Below are 24,456 nucleotides of genomic sequence, written 5' to 3' on the forward strand. Positions count from 1 at the left end.
CTTTCTCCTATCCATCACTGGCAGGCGTCCGCAGGCTCTTCAAACTCCCCTGCCTCGGTCCCCCTGCCCCCCCGACTGCTCCCACAGCCCACAGATGGCCCAGGTGCTGGTGGTGGTACCTGCCTCCTGTGACCTGAGGTTGAGCTGGGCCCCTCACAGGACATGCCCAGGCTTTGGACGAGGTCTGCTGGGCCAGAGTGGGAGGGTGGGACCCCCAGCTTTCCCTCTCCCCACGGGGCTGCCCCTGAGCTCAGGAGGGACTCATGAACCCCACTCTTCTCCCAGCCCCAAGCGAATGGCACAGCAGCACTGCCTTCTGACCCTCCAGCTGGCAAGGGAATCAGACCTGCCTCCAGTGACTCAGGAGCCACTGGGGACATGGCAGAGGCCACCTTGGGGGCCCCTGAGTCTCTGGGAGGTTGTACGGCATTTTCTCAGGCTGGCTGATCTCCACTGGGTCCCTGAGACCCCCGGGAAAAGCTCCAAGACCTCTTCCCACAAATCCCAGAATGCCTTCTTGTCATTTTCCTTTGTTAGTCTCCAAATGTGATATATAGGGCGTAACTTGTTTTACTGCACTTCACAGATGTTGCGTTTTTACAAATTGAAGGTTTGTGGCAACACCGCATGGAACAAGTCTACTGGAGCCATTTTCCAGCAGCATTTGCTCACTTCGTGTCTCTGTGTCACATTTTGGTATTTCTCACGATATTTGCGACTTTTGGGTTATTATTCTGCTTGTCATGGTGACCTGTGATCAGTGATCTGTGATGTTACCACTACAACTCCCTGAAGGCTCAGATGATGGTTAGCATTTTTCAGCAATGAAGTATTTTTGAATTAACGTGTGTACATTTTTTTTAAGACGTAAGGCTATTGCACATTTAATGGACTACAGTAGAGTATAAGCATAACTTTTCGATGCACTGAGAAACTAAAAAAAGTCATGTGACTCGCTTTATTGTGATATTTGCTTTATCGAGGTGATCTGGAACCGAACACCCAATATCTCTGAGGTGGCCCCTATGCTGATTTACATGGTTGAGAGCACAGTGTCTATACACTTTACATCCCACTGTTTTCACTAAATTATAGCACACGTCTCCAGGCCAAGAGAAACCCTTTGTGATTATTCTGGCTGCAGAACTTTGTGTTTGGACACAGTGGGTAACTGAGTTCAGTGGCTCTTGATCTGCAAACACCCGCCCCCCCCCCCCACCTTTTTTTAAGCGGTGTATACTTCTGCCTCAGTCATAGTGGGAATTAGGGGAAGGACTGGCCTGCTCTGGTTGAAGCTGGCTGGGAAGCTTGGAGCCTTACTTGGTCTTCCCCATGCACCCCCGACTGTTGTACCCCAACAGTGGCCCCCTTGGTGCCTCCCTGAACTGCTGGGGTTCCACTTGGAACCCCTACACTTAATCCATCTTTCCCCATTACTGGATATACAGGTGGTGGCCAATCTAAACACCAACGGGTTAACACTCTCGCACATACATTTGTGTTGACATTTTGGATTATTCTAGAGAATACATGAAATGCCACTTTAGACGGGTCAAATACAGGCAGCTGTCCTGGGAAACTGATGAGTGCTAGTCCGAAGAGTTCCACTTGGCCGGCCTTGAAACCAAGGGAATGGACTAGGGGGTTGGAATGCTTGGGGAGCCCTTGTTGTGGACTGAATGTTTAAGTCCCCCTCAAATTCATATATTGAAGCCCTAACCCCCAGTGTAATAGTATCTGAACATGGGGTCTTTGGGTGGTACTTAGGGTTGGACGAGGTCATGCGGTTGGAGCCCTGTGATGGGATTAGTGCCCTTATAGGAATGGACAACAGAGAGTCTGCTCCCTCTCCCTGAGATAGATGGAGGACACAGTGAGAAGGTGGCCATCCCCAAGCCAGGAAGAGAGCCTGCCCTGGGAAACTGGATTGGCCAGCACCTTGACCTTGGACTTCCAGCCTCCAGAACTGTGAGAAAATACATCATACACATCTGGTGCTTAGGCCACCCTGTCTAGGGTTTTTGTTATGGCAGCCCAGGCTAACTAAGACACCTTCTACTTGAGGAGGACAGGGCCCCACACATGAGGCGGAGGGGATGCTGGGCTCACCTGGTTGATCATGCACGTCTCCAGCTCCTCTTTGGAGAAACCCGATTGGCCCCTTTCCTTGCTCTGATAAAACGGAACAGAACAAACTCTCAGAGACACTTTGGGGCAGGAAGGGCTCCCACTTTCCACCCAAACCAACATCTAGTCAACGAGGGGATGCTTTCTCAAGAGCTGATCATATACGTCGACGTTACACGTACGGACAGAAGCATGAGACCATTCATTGTCCTTGTGATGAAATAAATAGATGGATGAATAAGTTGCTTTACTATTCTATTGGCAACAATGAAGATCTGTGAGATGGTATGTTATTTCAGGTAACACAGTATAATGACACTGGGGAGGTTTTACACTACACACTGCCAGGATGTTTGGAAAACTCGGTCCAGGCAATGGCCCTCCCTGGATTTCGACCATGGCCACTGATGTCCAATACTCCAGCCAGCTGGGATGAACAGTCAGACAAGGGCTGAGTGTGTGGCTGGGGGCTGGGGGGCCTGTGTGTGTGTGTGTGTGTGTGTGTGCACGTTGCATGCATACAAGCCCCAAACCTCACCCGGTACCACATGAAGATGGTCTTGAAGGCGTTTTCGTTGGAGCAGGAACCGCAGGCCATCGTGATGAGCTGGGACATCCCTTTAGGAGCCACCTGTGGGGAGGGAAACAGCTGTGGGCTCCCCACCTCCCCAGCTGGAGTGGGGCCTCTGCAGGGGCTGCACACTGGGCCCTGGAGGCTGTGGGAGGCTGGGAGGGAAACAGGGATGCAGTCCCAGAAGCAGTCTGATTGGGAGGGTGGACGAGAGGCCCCACAAGGCCCCAGGCTGGAGGCCAGAGAGTAAAAAAGGTGAAGAAAAGCCCAGACATCCCTCCTCACACAACCTCTGCCCGGAGACACCCACATTTTACAGGTGGGAATTCGGGGTTCTGAAGGACTCTAATCCTTGTAGCAACTGAAACCCAAAGGAGGACTGACGGGCACAGGCAAAGGCCCTGACGTGGGATCAATACTAACTTCCCCGGGTTCCCTTTTTCCTGCACACAAGGGATCCCAGCTTTTCTTGCAAAGGAGAATTAAAAAGACTCTTCATGAAAGAAACAGCACGAAGAGCAAGACTGAATTAGAAACATCCCATCCTTAATCATTATGGATCTCAGTCCTTTCCTTCCCTGCTGCTCCAGCCTCCTGGATCAGAGCTGCGGGCCAGCGCGGTGAAGGGCGGAGGTGGGTTCTCACGGTGGCAAGCTGTCCCCACGGACTCACTGAGAGCAGGGACTCCCGGAGCTTCTCCACAAAGTTCTCAGGAGGAAAGATTCCAAGGGCAGGTCTGTTGACGAATGTGCTCTGCAAAAAAGGCAGGAGACCAGCAGTGACTTCTCCACCTGACCCAGCTCCCACCCACCAGCGATGCTTTTCAGAGCGGATGTGTTCCACGCTGTGGGGAATGATAGACTTCCCTGCGTTTTTAGAGAAATCCACTAGGATTGCTCTGGGTTTAAAATAAAGAGTCAATTTCTTGGTTGGGATATTGCACTATCACTAGGTAAGATGCTACCATTGGGGGAAACTGGATGGAAAAGACACGGGACCTCTTTGTACTATTTTTTGCACCTCCCTCTGAATCTGTAATCTTAAAAAAAAAATCAGAATGATTGAAAAACAAAAAATGGACAATAACAATTACTGGTGAGAATTCTCATTCATGGCTGGTGGGGATGTAACATGGTGCAGCCACTTTGGAAAACAGGTTGGCAGTTTCCTATAATGTTAAACAGACACACACCCTATGACCCAGCAGTTCGCTCTGAGGTATTTACCTAAGAGAAAAATGACAGCATATGTCAGACAAAGATGTGAATGGATATGAAGGCTTGTTGTGTCTTTTATCTTCAGTTGCCAAGAAATGGAAGCAGCCCAAATGTCCTTCCACTGGGGAAACGATAAATAGACTGTGGTATATGCACACCATGGAACACTGCTCAGCAATGAAATGGAACAATCTACCCACACACTTAACAACACGGGAGAATCTCAAAGTCACGATGCCGAGTGAAAGAAGCTGGAATCAAAGGGTCACCCACTGCAGGGCTCCATTCCTACGACATTCTGGAAAAGGCAGAACTATTGGGACAGAAAACAGCTCATGGCTGTCAGGGGCTGGGGTGCGATCGACTACCTATGGGCTCAGAGGAATGTCTGGGGAGATGAACGGTTTGTGTCTGGATTTTTTTGGATTTTGGTTAAAAAACAAGTAACATAAAATTTACCATCTTAGTCATTTCTAAGCATATCGTTCTCAGTAATGTTAAGAATATTCATATTGTTATGCAACCATCATCACTATCCATCTCCAGAACTCCTTCATCTTACAAAACTGGAGCTCTGCCCCCACTAAACACTGACTCCCCATTCTCTCCTCCCCCCAGCCCCTGGCCACCAGCATTCTACTTCCTGTCTCTGATTTTGAGGACGCTAGCCACCTCAAATAAGTGGAATCAAATATTATGTGTCCTTTTGCGACTGGCTTATTTCATTTAGCATAACGTCCTCTAGGTTCATCCATGTTACAGCATACGGCAGAGTTTCTTTCCTTTTATTTTTTCTCCTTTCCTTTTTAAGGCTGAATAATACTCCACTGTATGGATATGCCACATTTCCTGTATCTGCTCATCTGCTGATGGACACTTAGGTTGCTTCCACCTTTGGGCTACTGTGAACAGTATGAACATGGGTGTGCAAATGTCCGGGTTTTGACAGTGGCTGTACAATTATGCATTTTTTAAATTAAAAATTTTTTTATTTATTTATTTTTTGGCTGCACCACGTGACTTGTGGGATCTTAGTTCCCCGAGCAGGGATCAAACCTGTGCCCCCTGCAGTGGAAGCGTGGAGTCCTAACCACTGGACCACCAGGGAATTCCCAGATTATGCATTTGTTGAAACCCACAGAACTGTACCTGCAAAGGATGGATTTGACCGCATGTGAATTACACTTTAATTAAAAAAAAAATGGGGTAAAAGAAGAGGCTTCAGTAGCTCTGCAATTTCTAAATAGAATAAGCCTTAGGAGAGCAATCTGATGAGGGAGCTGGTTAATAAATGAATGAGCTGCATATGAAAAAGCAGTTTTAGACCCCCCCCCGCCACCCTCCCACCGCACCATTTTGATAGATGTGCGTCCAGAGGATTTACCTCTGTAAGGAAATCAACAGTGCAAACCTGATGCTAAACAGACACTCACTTCTGATACCCAGGAAAGGAGGGAGTGTTATTTACAACAAAAAAGAGAACCACTCTAAATCCCAACATTAGGTTAAGTAAACGAAGGCACATTAACTGAAGGTGATGTTGTATTGCCAGAAAAATGGCATGTAAAAAGAATGTTACAATTTTACTTTAGGGTTCACTGAGTGTTGTACCTTCTATGGGTTTTGATAAATGTATAATGATGACACGTGTCCACCATTATGGAAAAGACACAAATGGAAATGCAAATGGGGATAAGAATAGAGTGGTCCAGTCCCTCCAGGTCTAGCCAGTGCCCCCTGGAAGGCTTGGGAAGAGTCTGGGAGGGATCTGCTCAATGGATAAGCAATGAGGTCATCAGGAAGTGGATTTGAGTAATAGAAAGGGATTGTACTAAATGCAATGCATCATACTGGATTGGATTCTGGGGACCAAAATAATGGACACTAGTGGAAAAACTGGGGAAATCTGAATAAAGTCTGTAATAGGTAATGCACCAACGTTAATTTCTTAGTTTTGACAAGGGTACGGTAGAGAGGTGAGGTGTTAACATTGGGGCAAACTGGGTAAAAGGTAGATGGGAACTATCTTTACAACTTGTAAATCTGAAATTAGTCAAAAATAAAAACACTGAGTCTGGAATTCCCTGGCGGTCCAGTGGTTAGGACTCGGCGCTTTCACTGCCAAGGGTGCAGGTTCAATCCCTGGTCAGGGAACTAAGATCCAGCAAGCCGAGAGGCACAGCCAAATAAATAAATAAATAATAAAAATAAAAACAATGAATTAAAAAGTATGGAAGGTTTGATTGAGCCTGGGATTTGGGAACTTCTCAGGCACCCCTCTCTCTCTTGGACTCAATCGTGTAATAAACTCAGTGCAAATCCAAATGGTGGCATCACCCCATCGGAGGAAACCCAAGGATAGGGAGGCCCCAGCACTCATCCTCCTGGTGGCATTGGGATTTGGCGTGGCCCACTAGAGTTTGTGGCAGGCTCATACCTCTGTTGCCTCTTCTTCTTTGTGACCAGCCGGGTGGGTCTAGGATAAGCGGTGGAGGGAGTGAACCGTTTTCATTGTAGAGCTGGGGAAACGGAGGCCCAGAGAGGTCAAGCAACCTGCCCCAAGTCACACAGGAAGGGGCAGCACCACGACTCAAGCCCAGGTTTGCTGACCTCACATCCCACCCTCTGCCAGACGCCGCAAGCAGCCTCCACCCGAAAATGTCAGTGCTGGACACGAATTTACTTGGCACAGCCCAGAGACCTTGGGTGGCCTGTGGGGGCTGCCGAGGGGCCTTTTGTTTTGGCTTCGAGGTATTAATGGGGCTCCAAAGAAATCAAGCATAGCACGAGAGCAGGGTGGAGGCGAACTGCCATCACTGGCAGTGGGGGAAGCGGCTCACAGAGGGGATGGCCGGGCTGGCAGCGTGACTGCCTATCTGGGCCCAGGGAAGATGTGGAGGTGGTATTCCTGTTTGGCAAAGCATGATATTCATGAAGAACAGAAGATTCCTGGGACTTTGGGTAGCAGAATCAATTGAGGACAGGTTTCTAGAATCCTCGCCATCAGACCTGCTGTAGCGGGAAGAGAATGAGCTTTGGTTTAAGTGGCTGTGCAACCTGAGGCAAGTCACTTAACCTCTCTGGTCCTTAGAGTCCTCATTTGCAAAAATGAGGATCCCTTCTTGGGTCCTCAGAAGGAGCCAGTGGGAAAACACAACATACAGATGAGGCAGGAGCTCAGTCTTGAAGGACAGAATCACTCAGGTGGAAAGGCCTGGAGGTCACACTGATGTCTTAGCTGACCAGGCCAGCTGCCCTCCAGCCAGCCTAGCCAAGGTGCCACGGATGTCAGTCGGCACTCATCACACATTGCACTGACTGGGCATGCGCAATGCCCAATAATTATTGTATAACCTGTGGGCAATGTAATGAGATGGTCCTGGTGACATAAGAAGTTCTAACTGGAACCCAGATATTGGATCCAGGTGACACGGCACATGAATAATGGATGATGTGTTTGGGGTACAAAAGGGTTGATAAGCCCTTCTCAGAACTTCAATGACTTGGCAGGAGCCTGCCCAGGACAGGTAAAATACCTTGACCACCAGCTGAGCGCATTTCCCGCTGAGTTTGGAAGACCCAAGACGTCAATCACCGGTCGTCTGGTCTGACGCCCCAGATATACTCTGCTGAGCTTGTGGCGGTCACAGCTGTCACTTCTCTAAGGCTGTGCCGGTCACCGTGCCCTCTGCGGGACGTCAGCACAGACTGTGATCTAGACAATGAACTAGACTACGGTCTAGATAGTGATCTAGATGGATCTAATCTGTGATCCAGACTGTGGTCTAGACTGTTCTGGACTGTAATCTAGACTGTGATCTCGCCATCAAATCCAGCACCAAGGACAGTGCCCAGCACATAGTAGGCACTCCTTCCATCAGTAAGCAAACAGATGTCAAGAAATGAGGCTGAAGAAGCAGAAGCCAGATCACAAAGGGCTTTACACTTGCAGTGGAGGAGCTGGGATGCATCCTGAAGGCAGTAGGTACCAGGAGAGGGTTCCAGGCACAGCGCAGCTTGGAGGGTAGTTTGGAGGAGGTGAGAATGGACGTGGAGGTGGGAGGGAGTGATGAAGAGGGGCTGTTGAGGAAACCCCAAGTGGAAGTTGGGGGCAGAGCCGGGACAGGCCCCGGACTGGGTGGGGGAAGGGAAGATGGGGGGTGGCATCCAGGTCCAGGTTCCGGGCAGGGATGGGTGGGGGCAGGTCATCCCCCGAAATCAGAATCTCTGGGCCTGGAAGTCACGTGCTGCTGGGCGACTGTGCCTCCGGAGGCAGCTGACACTGCAAATGTGTCTGGTGTGTTTGTTGACACAGTTTTTTAGCACCAACTGCTGAGGCATCTGGGATCCGCAGAACGTTTCGAAACAAAGCGGGGCTCTGAATGTAAACACGCATGGAGCCACCAACGGGCCTCGCCAGACACCCTCCGGAGGACACGGCTTCTGCTGGAGCAGCCCCTAGACTTGTCAACTAATTGGAGGTGAGAACCATGTCCAGGCCCCTCCCAGGCAGGCACACCCACAGGTAAAGAGGACCTGAGTTCTTTCCTATTATCTTCTGTTGTTCAGATTCATGGGAAAACGTTTAAGCCTGGAGAGTCGGTTCCTGACACGGTCGGGCTCTCAGTCCCCCTGCTTTTCTTTGATTTCCTTTTAGGAATCACACTCTTTGTCATGTGTGGACACGTATGTCACACCTGAGAAAAATGAAAGCCCCAATGACAGGCAGTGCCCGGGAGGGCGGGGAGTGGCTGGTGCTCTCACACTGCTGGAGGGAGAAGATTTCCCACGCCCAGTTTGGAAAACTGTCTGGCGAGATCTGCTGAGGCCAACTGTGTGCGCTCACCATGGCCAGAGACGGACTGGCCTTGTATCATGGGACGTGTGAATGTGCCATCAAAAGACACACTGGAAGGTTCACAGTAGGAAGCGACCCAGATGCTCATCAGCGGTAGGTAGGATGTTAATTGCAGTGTGTTCACACAGTGGAATGATTAGAGCCAGGAGGATGGATCCTCTGCGGCTACCAAGGATGCATCTTCAGATGGATTTTGAGTGAAATAACCCAGACGTGATAAAGAGCACACCCAGTACAATTCTACTTATGTGCTGTTAGAAGTTAAGGGGAGGGCTTCCCTGGTGGCGCAGTGGTTGAGAGTCCGCCTGACAATGCGGTGGACACGGGTTCGTGCCCCGGTCTGGGAGGATCCTACGTGCTGCGGAGCAGCTGGGCCCGTGAGCCATGGCCGCTGGGCCTGTGTGTCCAGAGCCTGTGCTCCGCAACAGGAGAGGCCACGGCAGTGAGAGGCCCGCGTACCGAAAAAAAAAAAAGAAGTTAAGGGGAGTGGTCGGCCTAATTTGGTCTGGGGGAATAGGACCTGGGTCAGGGCATGTTGAATTCAGTGGGGGTGAAAATCATCTTACCCTTGTGATATAGAAAGCACAGACATCTCTATGGTGCTTATTATCTACGTATGTACCACACCGTATACATGTATACCACACACCATAGGTGTGTTGTAGGCACAGTTATGAAGATGCCCCAAGAAGATGTCCCAACCCTCATTCCATCCCCGGGACTGTGAATATATTGGTTTGGCCAAAAAGTTCCTTCGGCTTTTTTCTGGGAAAATCACAATGAACTTTTTGGTCAACCCAGTATCACATGGCAGAGGGAACTTTGCAGGTGTAATTAAGCTTCTTATTCAGTTCAGAAAGGAGACTGTTCTGGATTTTCTGGATGAGCTTAGTGCAACCATACAAGCCCTTTGCTAAGGGCAGCAGCAGAGAGAGGGATTGGACCAGCCGTTGCTGGCTTGACGATGGAAGGACCACGTGAAACAAACTCTGCCAACGACCTGCCCGAGCCCCAAAGCGGATCCTCCCCCCAGAGCTTGCAGCTAAGAGCCGACCTCAGCTTCGTGAGCCCCAAAGCAGAGCATTCAGCTGAGCCGGCCAGACTCCGGACCCACAAGATCTGTGAAACCATAAATGCGTGTTGTTTTAAACCCCTAGGCTGGCGGTAGTTTGTGACGGCAGCAACAGGAAACTAACGTCTAAAAAGGCTCCTTAAGGGAGTGATAATTGAAAAAAGAAAGTTGAGAAACACTTGGTTACAAGGGAAAATTCATTCAGCAGTACACTCAGCATGTATGCATGTCACCGTGTGTCTGTGTTACAGCCAGTGTCAGCAGTCATCAACGGCGCCCACCACAGAGGAGAATCTGGCTCCGAATGTTGACAGTGCCGAGGATGAGAAACTGTGTGTCACCTGCCCCCTGCCTGCCACTCCAGTCATACGTGGATCCTTCCTGGCCCTCTCTGCTCTGGCTGCGCTGTCCTCTTTTGCTCCTGAAGGTCTCTGCTCCTCTCCCTCCCACCCTCCTCTCCCTACAGGGACCACTCTTCCCTGACCCCCGGCTCCTCCATCCCCAAAAAGCCCAGCTCCCGTGGGTTTTATTCCCAGCACCTCCTCTAGCTGTGTGACCTTGGACAAATACTTAACCTCTCCGTGCCTCAGTTCCCTCCTCTGTAAAACAGGGATAACAACAGTAGCTGCCTCGTAGACTTGCCAGTGTTCAATCTGTGAAGTGCCAGCCACAGTGTTTACACATATTATGCTCGTAACTGTTGTTCATTATTACCACTGTCACTGTTTTATGCCCACAGAGCACTGACTGCCTCGGTCTGTAGCACTTAGTATGTTTGCAATTCTCTACTTATGTGTGTGGCTAACTGGCTGCCTCCATGGGAGCAGGGCATTGTGTTTGTGCTCACCCAAGGCGTACCAAGCACTTAGCGCATAGTATGTGCTCAATAAATATTTAAGGGATGACTGAATGGTTGGACTATTTCCAAAGGCTGCCCCAGTGATCCTCTGAATCTCTGTGAACGCTGCATAACCCGGGGACTCACCACATTTTGAGGCTGTTGGATGAGTTTCATGAGAGCAGGATGGTTGTAACCTGGGGAGAGGAAGATATGGTTAGAGACCAGCATCGGATCTGGGGGTCCCATGCCCCTCCCGCCATTGCCTGCCCCCTCCCTTCCCTTCCAACCCTGCAACTCTCTTTACACACAAAGGCCCATACCTGGGACCCAGCCCAGATTCCCCTGACTCAGAGTCACTCAGGGTGAGGCCCCCAGATCTTCCACTAGTTCTCTGGATGACTCTGATGTTCAGGTGGGAGACACACTGGACTAGACGGACAGTGAATGAAGGTTAAAGCTAACTCGGGACCAGGGTTGGGAGGGTTCCCCAGGCCTGTGTGATGAATTGCAAACGTGGTCCTTGCCTTCCCCGCCGGTGTCCACTGCTTGAGTCAAATCTCAACAGGCATTCGGTCAGGGACTGGGGGAGGGAAGGATGCTGGCTGCACTCTGCGACCAGCACAACCGGTGCTGCCTGCACACATTTGCTCATGTCCAGCCTGGGCCTGCCACCCAGCGACAAGGCCGAGGATGCCCTTTGATTCCACAAAATTGCTCTTCTACGAATTTATCCTACACGTGAATAAAAACCCATGTAGGGACTTCCCTGGGGGTCCAGTGGTTAAGACTCTGTGCTTCCACTGCAGGGGATGTGGGTTTGATCCCTGCCCAAGGAACTCAGATCCCACATGCCGCAGGTGGCATGGCAAAAAAAGACAAAAACCAAAAAACCTGTGTACACCTATCTTCATGGTGACTCGCCAACATCTGCAGGCTTGAAAGCAACCTAATGTCCATCAACAGCAGGTCAGTTGTTGCCAGGATTAGCAATAATGAACACAAAGTCTCTTGCACATAGTAGATGCTCGATAAAATGGGAGATTTTTATCATAGAGGAGGGAAGAGTAAGACAGGCCCACACAGCACTGAAGCCAGATGTCCTGGGCTCTGCAGAGCCTTTACTGCCATTTACTGAGCATCTACTATGTGCAGGGGGCTTTCTGTTCCTTATTGCTAATCCTGGCAACAACTTGCGCAGGAAGGCCAAGTTTGTAGGAGGCACAGAAGTCAGGAGACCAGATGTAAGACCCTCAAAGGCAGATGCCAAGTGTTCAGCCCCATAGATATTGGTTGAATGATGGAACAATGTGAAGATACAGTGACACAGGCTAGAACTCAAAAACTGTTACAGATGAGAAAAGACTAATCAGTGACTCTTGGAGCAGGAAGCAGACTTTGGAGAAAAACCCCCAGTCTTCAAGTATCACATTTTTTTTTATCATGCATACTTTACACCTACTTTCTTTAAACCAATTAACTTTTTATTTTTAATTTTTTTTAATTTTTTTTTTTTTTGTAGTGTGCGGGCCTCTCACTGCTGCAGCCTCTCCCGTTGAGGAGCACAGGCTCCGGACGTGGAGGCCCAGCGGCCATGGCTCATGGGCCTAGCCGCTCCATGGCATGTGGGATCCTCCCGGACCGGGGCATGAACCCATGTCCCCTGCATCGGCAGGCGGACTCTCAACCACTGTGCCACCAGGGAAGCCCGAAAAATAAAAATTTTATTGGAAAAAAAAAAGTATAGCTTTTTTTTTTTTTGGTATGATTCTTTTTATTTTTATTTTTTATTTTCTGGCCGCGCTGCGCAGCATGTGGGATCTTAGTTCCCCAACCAGGGATCGAACCTGTGCCCCTGCAGTGGAAGCGCAAAGTCTTAACCATTGGACTGCCAGGGAAGTCCCCTATGGGAGTATAGTTGATTTACAATGTTGTGCTAGTTTCAGGTGTCCAGCAAAGTGAATCAGTTATACATATATATCCATTCCCTTTTTTTTTTTAAAGATTCTTTTCCCATAGAATCTCATCTTAATGGGAAATAAATAGGTTCGAGGGACTGGGCAGGGGGAAAGCAGAAGAGGCATGGAGACCTAAAGGAGGGTCTCAGGGGAAAGACCCCAGGCGGCTGAGTGCAGGGGCTTGGAGGGGAGTGGGGAGATGTTGATGCGGAGCCCAGGATGTCTGCCATCATCCACTAAGGGACAGGTTTCATCCGACGCTCAGCCTACAAACCAGTGGATGCCATGGGTAATCCATCGACCCAAGAAACATCGACCATCCAAGCTACAAACAGCAGCCACATGCATGTGCCAATCAGCCCTGTCTGTCCCGTCTGCCATGCCCTCCTGCAGCAGCACAGCCTTGCTCTGGATGGCCAGGAGGTGAGCCTGATAAGGCAGAGGCTACTGGTGCCCCTCCAGGTCACCTTTCCTGGGCAAACCACCCCTCTCCCAGCTGCTCTGTGTGTGTGTGTTGGTGGGGGTGGGGTGGGCAGTGCTGCTAATGGCTCCAGCTGCCTCCTTCTCTGGAAAATTGCCCCTGGTGAATGGAAGCCACTTCGCCCAAGAGATGACACAAGTCCTTCCCTCTGGCAGCTGATGGGCAAGGACCGACTGGCCCAGGGGTACCAAAAGGCCAGCCTCTTTGCCTTGGTCTGGGACCGACTCTGGGGTGCAAAGCACACTTCAGACACCCCCGTGGAATCAGGCTGTGGCTGGTCTCTGGCTGAGACCTCATCCTTCTTAATTTCCCCCTGCCCTCTGCTTTCTCCCTCCCTGCCCTTTCTCCCAAGAGCTCTCCCTCAGTTAACCACTTGCACCAAATCCCTGCCTCAGGATCTTCTTCCAGGAATCCTAAGACTGCTGACATTGGACATGGGTTCACCTTCTACCTATGCTTCCTCTCCAAGCTTTGCTCATCTACCTACAAAATGGGCATATTTACCCAGATCCATACTTGTAGGGTTTTGGGGAGGAATAAATGAGAAAAGACATGTAAAGTTCCTAGTAATACATGCTCTACGAATGACCTATTCCTTTTCTCTGCCCTTGAGGGAAGCGTCTGGCTGCACACAAGGATGCACATCTTGGAAGGAGTGGCTGAAGTCTGGAGAGCCACAACTAACACAGAGACAGAGGCTACATCCAGGGACTGATTTTCCAGCTCTTACCTATGGGGACAGAGGAGATCTGGGAATAAAGATCCAACATCCGGTTGCCATCCACATCCACCAGGTAATTGCCTCGGCTCTCTTCGTAATTGCAGAAAAAGTGCACAGCTTCTGCATTCTTGGGGAGAGGAGAGACTGGATCAGGCTCACTGCAATTCCTTAGATCCTCAGTCTTTCAGGATTAAGCTTGAATTGAAGTAAGCCATGTCCTGCCCATTTATGGACACATGGACGGTATCTGTGGGTGCTGGCAGTGTTGGATTTTTTGCCCTGCTGGTAATTACACGGGTGATTTGCTTTATAATTGTTTATTAGGCTGTGGATTTGTATTTTATGATTTTTTTCTGTATGTGTTTTATATATCACAACAAAAAAGATTGAGATATAACTCTGAAGAAGATTCTGAAAAGTTAAAATGTATATAGTAAGTCTTAGGGCCTAAGGAAACTAAAAAATATATAGTGATTATGAAAGAAATGAAAACGGTACACTAGAAGATATTCACTTTATGTAAAAAATTAGAAAACGAAGAGAGGAACAAAGAGACATGAGACATGAGACAGAGAGAGAACAAAAAATAAAACGGAAGCTGTAAATACAACTACACCAATAATAACATTATCTGTGCATGGATTAAACAATTCAATAAAAAAAATCAGAAACCATCAGACTGGATAAAAAGATTCAGTTATATGCTGTCTACATGAGACATACTTCTGTGTGTGTGTGTGTGGTACACGGACCTCTCACTGCTGTGGCCTCTCCCGTTGCGGAGCACAGGCTCCGGATGCGCAGGCTCAGCAGCCATGGCTCATGGGCCCAGCCACTCTGAGGCATGTGGGATCCTCCCGTACTGGGGTACGAACCCGCGTTCCCTGCATCGGCAGGCGGACTCTCAACCACTGCGCCACCAGGGAAGCCCCCGAGACATACTTTAGATTCAAGAATACAAATGAGGTTGAAAGTAAAAATATGGGAAAACATATATGATTCTCACAGAAATCATAAGGAAGATGCAATGATGTCTACTAATATCAGACAAAATTGACTGTAAAACAAACAAAATGTTCCTAGAGGTAAAGAGAGGCATTTTATGATGACAAAAGGGTCCATCCACTAAGATGACTATAAACATATAAGCACCTGATAACACAGCCCCAAAATACACGAAACAAAACCCAACAGAATTGAAGGGAAAAATAATTCTATAAGACTAGTTGGAGACTTCGGTACCTGGTTTTCAGCAATGGATTGAACAAATAGGCAGAAGATTAACGTGAATACGCTCCAGATCAATAGATCTCACAAACATGCATGGAACACCCCACCCAACAACAGTAGGGTACATGTCCCTCTCAAGTGCATGTGGAACATTTTCCAGAATAGATGATATGCTAGGCCATAAAAAAGGCTCAATAAATTTCAAACTCAAAATAAGTTTCCAACCCCAATAGAATGAGATGAGATTAGCAATCGATAACAGAAAGAAGTTTGGGGGGTTTCCCCGGTGACGCAGTGGTTAAGAATCTGCCTGCCAACGCAGGGGACACGGGTTCGAGCCCTGGTCCGGGAAGATCCCACATGCCGTGGAGCAATTAAGCCTGTGCACCACAACTACTGAGCCTGCAGTCTGAAGCCTGCGAGCCACAACTACTGAAGCCCGCATCACTAGAGCCCGTGCTCCGCAACAAAAGAAGCCACTGCAATGAGAAGCCTGCGCACTGCAAAGAAGCATAGCCCCCGCTCGCTGCAACTAAAGCCCGCGCACAGCAATGAAGACCCAACGCATCCATAAATAAATAAATAAATAAATAAATAAAAATTTTTTAAAAATTTAGAAAGAAAGAAAGAAGTTTGGGAAGTTCACCAACATGTGGAAATTACACAACACATAAATAATCAATGAGTCAAAGAAGAAATCACAAGGGAAATTAGAAAAAACTGTTTAGATCAAAAGTCACCTGCATGTTTTAAAAAAAGAGCCAGCACAGATTAAGTGTTTGTGTCCTTTGGCGAAATTGTAACAAAGAAGCAATGGAAGGATTGTTATTTCATCCCCACTCACCTGAATTACATTCAGCTGTTTCATTAACTCCTGCAGGAGAGAAGAGAAAAGCATTATAGCAAGGAGACAGAGCAGCTTAAAATCTTTCATGTTTTCCCAGTACTATAAATATTTTTAAATTGCTTAATAGAATTAGTTGGCAGGAAACAATTCCTGCCAGTTAAATTACCAGTACAACAGACAGGCTGGAGGTTTAGACACTTCAAAGATAACAGTCAAATAAACTATTTAACAAAAATATTTAAGCTGAAGATATTTAATGTCCAGAAAAGCATGGGCTCTCTTTTTATTTAGGGGTTAAAAAAAGGCTTTAACACCCCATTAGGAAAATAAAATTAACTGAAAATAGAAATTTGCACATCAAAGAACCATTTAAAATTATAATCTGAACACCCCACTTGTACAATTCCACATAGAAACTGGGAATTACAAACTAGTGGTTTTACTATTACAAGGATTTCTTCTTTAAAAACAAGTCAACATAAAGTAAACTTTAGCAATTAGTGTCATAAAATTATGTATTTCCACGTAAAAATACAAAATAATATTCATGACAAGAATATGAAATTTATTCCAAGTATTTTACTATTATTAAATTAAAATCCACCCCTCCCCAATAGAAATATGCATGAAAAAAGTCTTTTGTCAGCAAAAGACTATGCAAAATAACTATAATCATTTACATCGGTACAAAGATTTCTGGATTTATTAAATAGTTTCAACGACAAAAGAGACAGCTTTTGACTTAAAAAAAAAGACACTGTGGATAAAATCTGCAAAATATGCAAAGAAAATAAATTTGTATTAAAAAGGTTTACACTGTTATATTTTAGGTGCAAACATTAGAAAGAGTATTGCACATTACAACACAGAATCAAGGTTAACCAGCCTTCCAAAGTGTGTTGTATGCAGGTTTTGTAGCTTCTTTGAGGAGAAGCAGCAACACCCCTCACTCATCTGTGTCTCTTCCATCTCACAGGCTAACATCAATTCCAGGGATTCAGAGCTACCCAATGTCTCTCATACACCCTGTACTGTCACCCTGAGGGCTTCTCCGTATACCATTCCCCTTGCCTACAACAGAATGCACTCCTTCATCCAGTTCCTCCTTGTGGCCCTTTAAGGTCAAGCTCAGTGGGGGATGTGCTATATCCCCTGTGTGCCCTGTGCCATATCACATCATCATGTTCCTTCACTGTTGTTGGAATGCTCTGCCCCAGCCCCCGACTCTGGACTCAAAGCAAGCCATGTAACTTGCTTTGGCCAACAGAATGAAGTGGAAATGATGGTGGGCCAGTGTGGAGCCTAGCTCAAGAGACCTATAGCAAGCTCTCCTCTTCGATCACTGTGAGAACAAGCTCAGCCTGGCTGGCTGGAGCATGAGAGATACCCAAAGCAGAGCCAAGTCACCACAGTGACCCAAGACAAGCCTAGCCAATCATCCCTCAGGCATGCAGATGAGCCCAAGAGAGCTGCCTACCCAACTGCCAGTTAACCCTGGATGCATGAGCAACTTGTGTGCTGCTGAGGTTTTGTGACTGTTTGTTACACAGCATTATTGTGGCAATAGACAACTGATACATCTCCTCTGAGAAGACTTCTTTGACTTCTTACGAAGGAATGGCTTGGTTTAAGGTTCTGGATCTCTAATGGTAAACTCTCTGAAAGCAGCTAAGGATACGGGGCCCTCAGCTTAGCTGTGTTCTTGCCCCATGGACACTTTTTGCTCTTTTCTAAAACACACCATTCAGCTGTGTTCAACTCACCAGAGATCTAGGCCCTGGGACTTCCGTCTTCATCAAAGGCCCATCATAATCAAATTCAATGTCGACTTTGGCTGCGGCCTGACTGATGTGTCTGGATCCTGCAGTAAACAAAGATGGTGAGAACCCCTGGGGACAGCAGATGTGAGACTTGCCCTTATAACACCCAATGTCCCTAACAAAGGCAGTGCCAGTACCTCAGCCCCATCCCCGCCAGACTGCCCCAGAACTCTGAGTGTGGCCATGTGGGCACCACGAGAACCCTGAGGATTTAAAGAAATGGGAAAGCCTGGTGCCAGTGAAGCTGCAAGCAAGCAGGCATGCTCACGTCCTGCTGGTGTGAAGATAAGCTGATGCCGGCTTCCTATTCCTTTCGAGTGAGCAATCTCAGTTTTTAGGATTCATCCCAAGAAAATAATGGGACCAGTGCACAAAGATATAGGTTAAAAATACTGGGACTTCCCTGGCGGTCCAGTGGTTAATACTCCGTGCTTCCACTGCAGGGGGCATGTGTTTGATCCCTGGTCGAGGAACTAAGATCCCGCATACATCACAGGGAAGCCAAAAGAAAAAAGAAAAAAACCAAAAACACACAAAAAATATTTGTCATAGTATTGTTTCTAACAACAACAAAGAGGAAACAACCTAAATGTCCAACAATGGAGAGTTGCTGAATAGAATATGCCATATTCTACCATTTCACAGACAGCGGAATACTGGGAATATTATGTATCCATAATAAAAATTATTCAAGTTTTGTAAAAAATTTAATCTATATCCATATGTATATATAGACCTGAGTTTCTCAGCCTCAGGCCTATTGATATTGTGGGCTGTATAGTTCTCTGCTGTGGGAGATTGCCCTGGGCACTGTAGGATGTTTAGCCGCATCCCTGGCCTCCACCCACTAGATGCCAGTAGCACCCATCTGGGAGTTGTGCCCCTAGTTGCATCAATCCAAAATCATCCAGGAGAGAATAATCAAATGTCGAAATTCAGGTGGTCCTCACTTATAGATTTTTTTAGTTAAAAAATATTTGGGGCACAAGTCATTTGCTTGAAACTGATTTCACATTTTTTGCATAGTAATAAACTTGTAGAGGGTTAAATAAACTTGAGTTCCCAGGCTAACCTCACAGGGCTTTTTAGCTCAGCATCTTGCTGAAATGAAGGATAGTTGTAATTCTAAGTCTCACTGATCCCTAAGCAAAAGACCGCTGTGCGGAATCCAAGATAAGTGTGTAATGATTTATAATCAGTAACCCCTAGAAATCCTTTTAATGTCCCTGTTCATCTTTTATCTTCCTGGCACATATTTGGTGGTTGGCAAATGTGAGTTCCTCTTACATGGGTTGCCATACTTGCATCAAAGTAGGGAATCTCTAGATGCTTCATATACATCATATGTGTGACCTTATTTTATGTTTCCACAACCCTGACGGGTAGGTTGTTATTGTTTGCATTACACAGGAAAGGAAATTAACACTAAAACATGCTAACATCTCTGTTTTCTCTCTCTCTCTGTGTCTCACACACACACACACAACTTGCCAAACTACAAAAAGCCATGATATTAGAAAACATATTTAAATTCATTCTTAATTTTTCATAATTGCTTTGAATATCAAAGAAGGTTTCTGAATTAATTATGCAATAAAGTGTAGCCCTTTGAACGTAAAATCCAGTTAAAATCCAACACTACCCTTACTTTGAGGCATGAAGGTACCAGCTTTTATTATCTTTTGTTTGATCTTACAATGAAAAGGGAATTCCCATTTATTCCATTAGCAGAGAGTTAAAGGTCATGGAACACACTGATGACTTTTAAGAAAATTGTAAACTCTTTCTCTCTTCCAGAGCTCAGGGTTACTGGTCAAGACTGAGTCCAACCAGACCTGCATTCAACAGGGATGCCTATTTGGATAAAAAGAGCTCTTAACCAGTGCTGGTCTTGCTTTGTCTCCAGCAAAGGGGGAAAGTGAAAAATTTGTAAGTAGTAAGTTGTCCTCTCATGAGGATACACAAGTCCTCCCTTCCTTTCTCCAGAAAATGTCTTGACATTGCATTGTAGGAATCAGACTTCTTGGGGGTTGGAAAGCGGGAATACCAGGAATGGAGGGAGTTAGCAGTGGGACCTACAGCTGAAAGGATCCTGATGACAGGGAGCGTGTGGGGTCATGTGGAGTCACGGTTATGAGGTTGCCCAGACCATGAGTAAACAGGACTGGGAGGTGGGGTTGGGGTAGGAGCTAGGAGAGGCAGTGGATAGAGGGGGAGGATCCTTCCACTGGGAGCAGAGATCAGTGGGGCATGAGGCGGGGAGGCCATGGCCAGGTGCAAGGCAAGAACTGCACCTACCATGTGCCAAGTCTTTGTGGGTGTGGATGGAAGAGGGCCAAAACCTCTGGGCAGAAATCCTGAAAATCAGAGTCTGGTGAGTTTTTTGGGCAACTGTGCTATTGGAAAAAGGAAGATGGGGAAGCTAGCACAGATTCAGTCCCTACTTTGTGCTTGGCAGGCCCTACCTAGGCAAACGCTCACCTCTTGTTTTAATTAATCCACAAGCTTTTTGTGAGATGATGTTGTCCCCATTTTACAGATGAGGATCAGAGAGGTTAAGCAACTTTCCTGAGGTCACACAGCTAGTGAGTTGCAAGGCCAGAATCTAAATCCAGAATACTTGTGCTTTTCCCACTATATCTCAATTTTGATTTTTTGTAGAGGAAAATAACCAAATACCAATGTGACAACTTTTCTCTTGATGATATATAATGCCATAAACCACAAAAAAAAAAGAACAAGATTTAAATTGTCAAGGAAGCCTTTTCTGGGATCGCTTATACCAAGTTGCATGAGTAGATGTCCGTTTACTGAGCACTAATGGTGAACATACCAGGCATTATTCTGAGCAATTTACATGGATTACCACATGTAATGCTCACAACCCCCTAGGTGGTAAACGTTATTATGATTCTCATGTTAAAGAAGACACTAAAGCTCAGAAAGGTCAATTAATTTGCCCAAAGTCACACATCTGTTGAGTGGCTAAGCTGGAAATCTGTCCGCTGGACCTCTCCTTTCCCAGATACTGTGAATGTAACTTGATGTATCTTCCATTTCATCTAGTGTGGGTCTTTCAAATGAAACGTTTGCAGCAAAATGACTCACTTCCCCCAGAGGCAAATTACTATCAAAGTACAAGGAAGCCAAAAAATGTTTGAATTAATATTGAATGATCCAGCTTTTTCATTCATGAATAAAGCAGCACGCCCAGAAGGCAGGGGTGTGCCCTGACACACAAGACCAGGCATAGTGGGTAAATCCAGCCCAGCCCTCTGTGGCCATGCCAATCCACAGAGTCATTTTTTAACTCTAAACTGTAAAAGCAGCCATCCAATGTTTTTAACGTCCTCTTAGTCTTCTACTGAGAGTAATAAAGGAATGTCATTTTCCCAAATAGCAAGGGTTCTGTATGTGAGCCTGGCCAAAATCAAGGTCACGTTCAACTGGAGTTGTTTGCTCTGATTTTGTTTAAGAACAAAACAACATACCTTATCCCTCCCTTCAACTGTCCACCCCACTTATTTCCTCTTAACAAGGAAAATATCAGTAAGCAACAATGAAAAAAACAAACACGTCTAATTTCACCACCCAGAGAGAACCATTCTGCTGTCTGGTCTCCCGGTCTCTGTGCTCTACTTGCTGATATAAGATTATAAACGCTTTGCATGATGCCATTGGGAACACTACCTCAGGCCATGAACTATCAGCATGTTTAATGGCTTTGCAGTGATCCAATGGGTGGAGGCACTGCACGGAAGCATCTGAACACAGTGTGGGCGGTAGCAGCCTCTGGCTCCCCACTTGGGCACCCTCTTCTTCCCCTCACCCTGAGGAAGCAGCTGCCGTGTTGTGAGCTGCTGCATGAAGACATCCACGTGGCACTGAATCCAGCCACAGCCACGTGAGTGAGCTTGAGAGTGGATCCCCGGCTCCACCGGTGAACCTTCACACAGGACCACAGCCCTGGTACCAGCTCAACTGTGCCTCATGAGAGACCTGGACTCAGAGCATCCAGCCAAGCCTTGGATTCGTAATCCACAAAAACTGTGAGATAATAAACATGCATTATTTTAACCTGTTAAGTTTGCAGGTATTTGTTATATGACAATAGATAATTAATATGTAGTTAAGGGTGTGGGTCCTGGGGCAACCTGGCTCGGCTCAAAGCCTGGCTCAGTCCTGGCAAGCTCTGAGACTCTGGGAAACTTACATAACCTCTCTGAGTCTCAGTTTGGTTCAGAGCAACGTACCAAGGTCAGTTCCTCAGTTGTGACAAATGCATCCTGGTGATGTAAGATGCTAACACTGGGGAAAACTAGGTGAGGAGCATATGGGATCTCTTTGTACTGTCTCTGCAATTTCTCTGCATACCTAAAATATTCCAAAAGAAAATGTTTATTTAAAAATAAAACCTGTGGGAGAGGAGAGAACATTCCTGCTTTTTATCACACTCGGGATATAAACACCTGCAACATTCAACATGCAAACCAAGGCCTCGGCCAACAGCTTGTCTTCAGAAGGCAGACAGGACTGACAATAAGAAGGAGACTTTGTGACAACAAGCACGGGGCTCTGAAAACTGGGGAGAGCCTGGAGGGGCTGGCGTCCAAAGGAGGCTACTGCAAGCCTCCCTCTCCCAGAGCTGCTGGGAGGCACGTGGGGTAGTGGTAATGATAACCCAGCGTTTGGAGCCGGACTGACTTGCATTCAAGGGGCTGCGTGACTTTGCTTCTTGAACCTCAGTTTTCTCATCTGTAAAATGGGATTCACCCTTTCCTTCCTCATTAGACTATAGGGAGGGAGGTCTCCTGAGATCATGCGGGCAGGGTGCTCACTTGGCTACACTGAACTCAGCGAGGCAGAGAGAAATAGAAGCATCTGAGAGAGATCACGGCGGCAGAATGAGCCAGTGCTGTTGGCCGGTTGGGTGCAGGGTGAGTGGAGGTGAGGGAGAGGGTGGGGTGGACATTCCTGGGGTGGGGCCTCCCATCCAGTGCCCTTGAAGCTTTCAGGTGAATTACAAGGACTTCTGTAGTTTTCTTGTTTCTCTGCAGTAAACCCAGCTATATGTTTTCTCCAGCAATCCCTATGCAGCCAGCTGGGCCCTTCTGGCTGCTGGGACCACCACCTCCGTGCCAGCAGAGTGGCTCCAGGATGGATCAGCTCCCTGACCACTGCAGAGCTGTCCACCCGGGGACAGGAACACATGGTGGAGATGGGAGGTGTGGCGATGGGGACAGTTTTATGGGGGTGGGTGGGACAGCGGATCCCTTTATCCCCAAGGACTTTTTCAGACCCCAAATCCCTAGTCTGGACTGTGTCTTCCATTAGGGCCAGTTCTTGCCGAGACCTCCCCAGGGCTTACCAGGCACCAGCAGGCGGTAGTTGTGCTGGAAGCTGCAGGCCAGCCGCCGGGTGAGCAACATGGAGGCCATGGTCACCTCCACCGGCAACAGAGACCCCTGTCACACGCTCCTGCCCTGAAAGAAAACAGAAGCACAGAGTCATGCCAACAAAGACCACACCCTTGCTGGCCAAGTATCCCACTCCCCACAATTTCCCCACACAGTGGAGAAGTTTCTTCTAATATGAAATCCTTTGCTTTCATACAGAATATAAACTTTTAAAAAAAATAAATTTATTTTATTTTATTTACTTTTGGCTGCGTTGGGTCATTGCTGCGTGTGGCCTTTCTCTAGTTGCGGTGAGCAGGGGCTACTCTTTGTTTTGGTGCGCGGGCTTCTCATTGCAGTGGTTTCTCTTGTTGAGGAGCACGGGCTCTAGTCATGCGGGCTAAGTAGTTGTGGCTCACAGGCTCTAGACTGCAGGCTCAGTAGTTGTGGCGCATGGGCTTAGTTGCTCCGCGGCTTGTGGGATCTTCCCGGACCAAGGATTGAACCTGTGTCCCCTGCATTGGCAAGTGGATTCTCAACCACTGCGCCACCAGGGAAGCCCAGAATATAAATTTAAAAAAAAAAACTTTTTGACCGCATGACTTGCAGGATCTTAGTTCCTGGACCAGGGACTGAACCCAGGCCACAGCAGTGAAAGCTTCGAGACCTAACCACTGGACCTCCAGGGAATTCCCCAGAATATACACTTTAAATCAAAGCCTGTTCACATGTGTTTTCATTTGATCTTGTACCCAGGTAGGATTATTATGCCCATTTTCTAGATGGAAAAACAAAGAGAGGGGACAGAGTTGGCTTGAGAGCTCTCTGTAGGTGAGTTGGCAAGCTCAGGGCATCATCCACCTGGGATAAGCAAGGCAGGCCTGTGTTCTACACGATGGAAAGACCCAGACAGACGAAACTTCACAGCAGATGTCATGATGACCGCTCAGTGTGGGAAGCAGGGTGCTCCCTCTGCCCTGTTCACATACAGAATGTCGGTGGTTGGGAATCCTGCAGATCCAGAGGCGTATCTGGTGGCCCATTTTGGGGGTTGTACTTCTCCCGAGTTTGTTTTGGACTGAGAGCGGTCCCCGGAATGTGGGATTTTCAGTTTTGAAACTGGAACAGGCCCAGAGCCCAGTGGATAGCTACTCTACGCAGCACCATGGAGTCAGGGTTCCCAGCTCCCACTTTACAGGTGTGTTGGTTGATTCTCTCCAGATTGCTCCTAAGCCCTGATCCCGAATCCTGGCACCTAGCTCTGTTAGTTGCCTTTTGCACTGTGGGCCTGGAGCAAAGCCTCCCTCCTCCATTGTTTAT

The 24,456-nt window shown here is 47.4% G+C and overlaps 1 protein-coding gene and 1 long non-coding RNA gene across 3 annotated transcripts in view; one reads left to right on the forward strand and one right to left on the reverse strand.

The window, feature by feature from the left end:
• ABAT (4-aminobutyrate aminotransferase) overlaps window positions 1–24,456 on the reverse strand; it is an 87,548-nt gene that overhangs the window by 15,031 nt on the left and 48,061 nt on the right. Inside the window, exons 2-9 of the mRNA XM_081255670.1 lie at window positions 23,109–23,223; window positions 17,684–17,781; window positions 15,918–15,947; window positions 13,853–13,970; window positions 10,831–10,880; window positions 3,371–3,451; window positions 2,666–2,758; window positions 2,110–2,172 (exon numbers count right to left, since the gene is read on the reverse strand). Coding sequence (XP_081111796.1) covers window positions 2,110–2,172; window positions 2,666–2,758; window positions 3,371–3,451; window positions 10,831–10,880; window positions 13,853–13,970; window positions 15,918–15,947; window positions 17,684–17,781; window positions 23,109–23,178 — 603 coding nt within the window. The 5' untranslated portion in view covers window positions 23,179–23,223. The remainder of the gene's footprint in view (window positions 1–2,109; window positions 2,173–2,665; window positions 2,759–3,370; window positions 3,452–10,830; window positions 10,881–13,852; window positions 13,971–15,917; window positions 15,948–17,683; window positions 17,782–23,108; window positions 23,224–24,456) is intronic.
• LOC308628586 lies at window positions 21,477–23,157 on the forward strand. Of its 2 annotated transcripts, none has more exons than XR_014017552.1 (4): window positions 21,477–21,789; window positions 22,532–22,677; window positions 22,824–22,965; window positions 23,075–23,157. It is a non-coding gene; the product is annotated as an uncharacterized lncRNA (long non-coding RNA). The 2 variants fall into 2 exon arrangements; XR_014017553.1 differs by having other exon boundaries at window positions 23,053–23,128.

This window comes from Mesoplodon bidens (assembly GCF_964165515.1).
Source record: "Mesoplodon bidens genome assembly, chromosome: 15".
NCBI lineage: Eukaryota > Metazoa > Chordata > Mammalia > Artiodactyla > Ziphiidae > Mesoplodon > Mesoplodon bidens.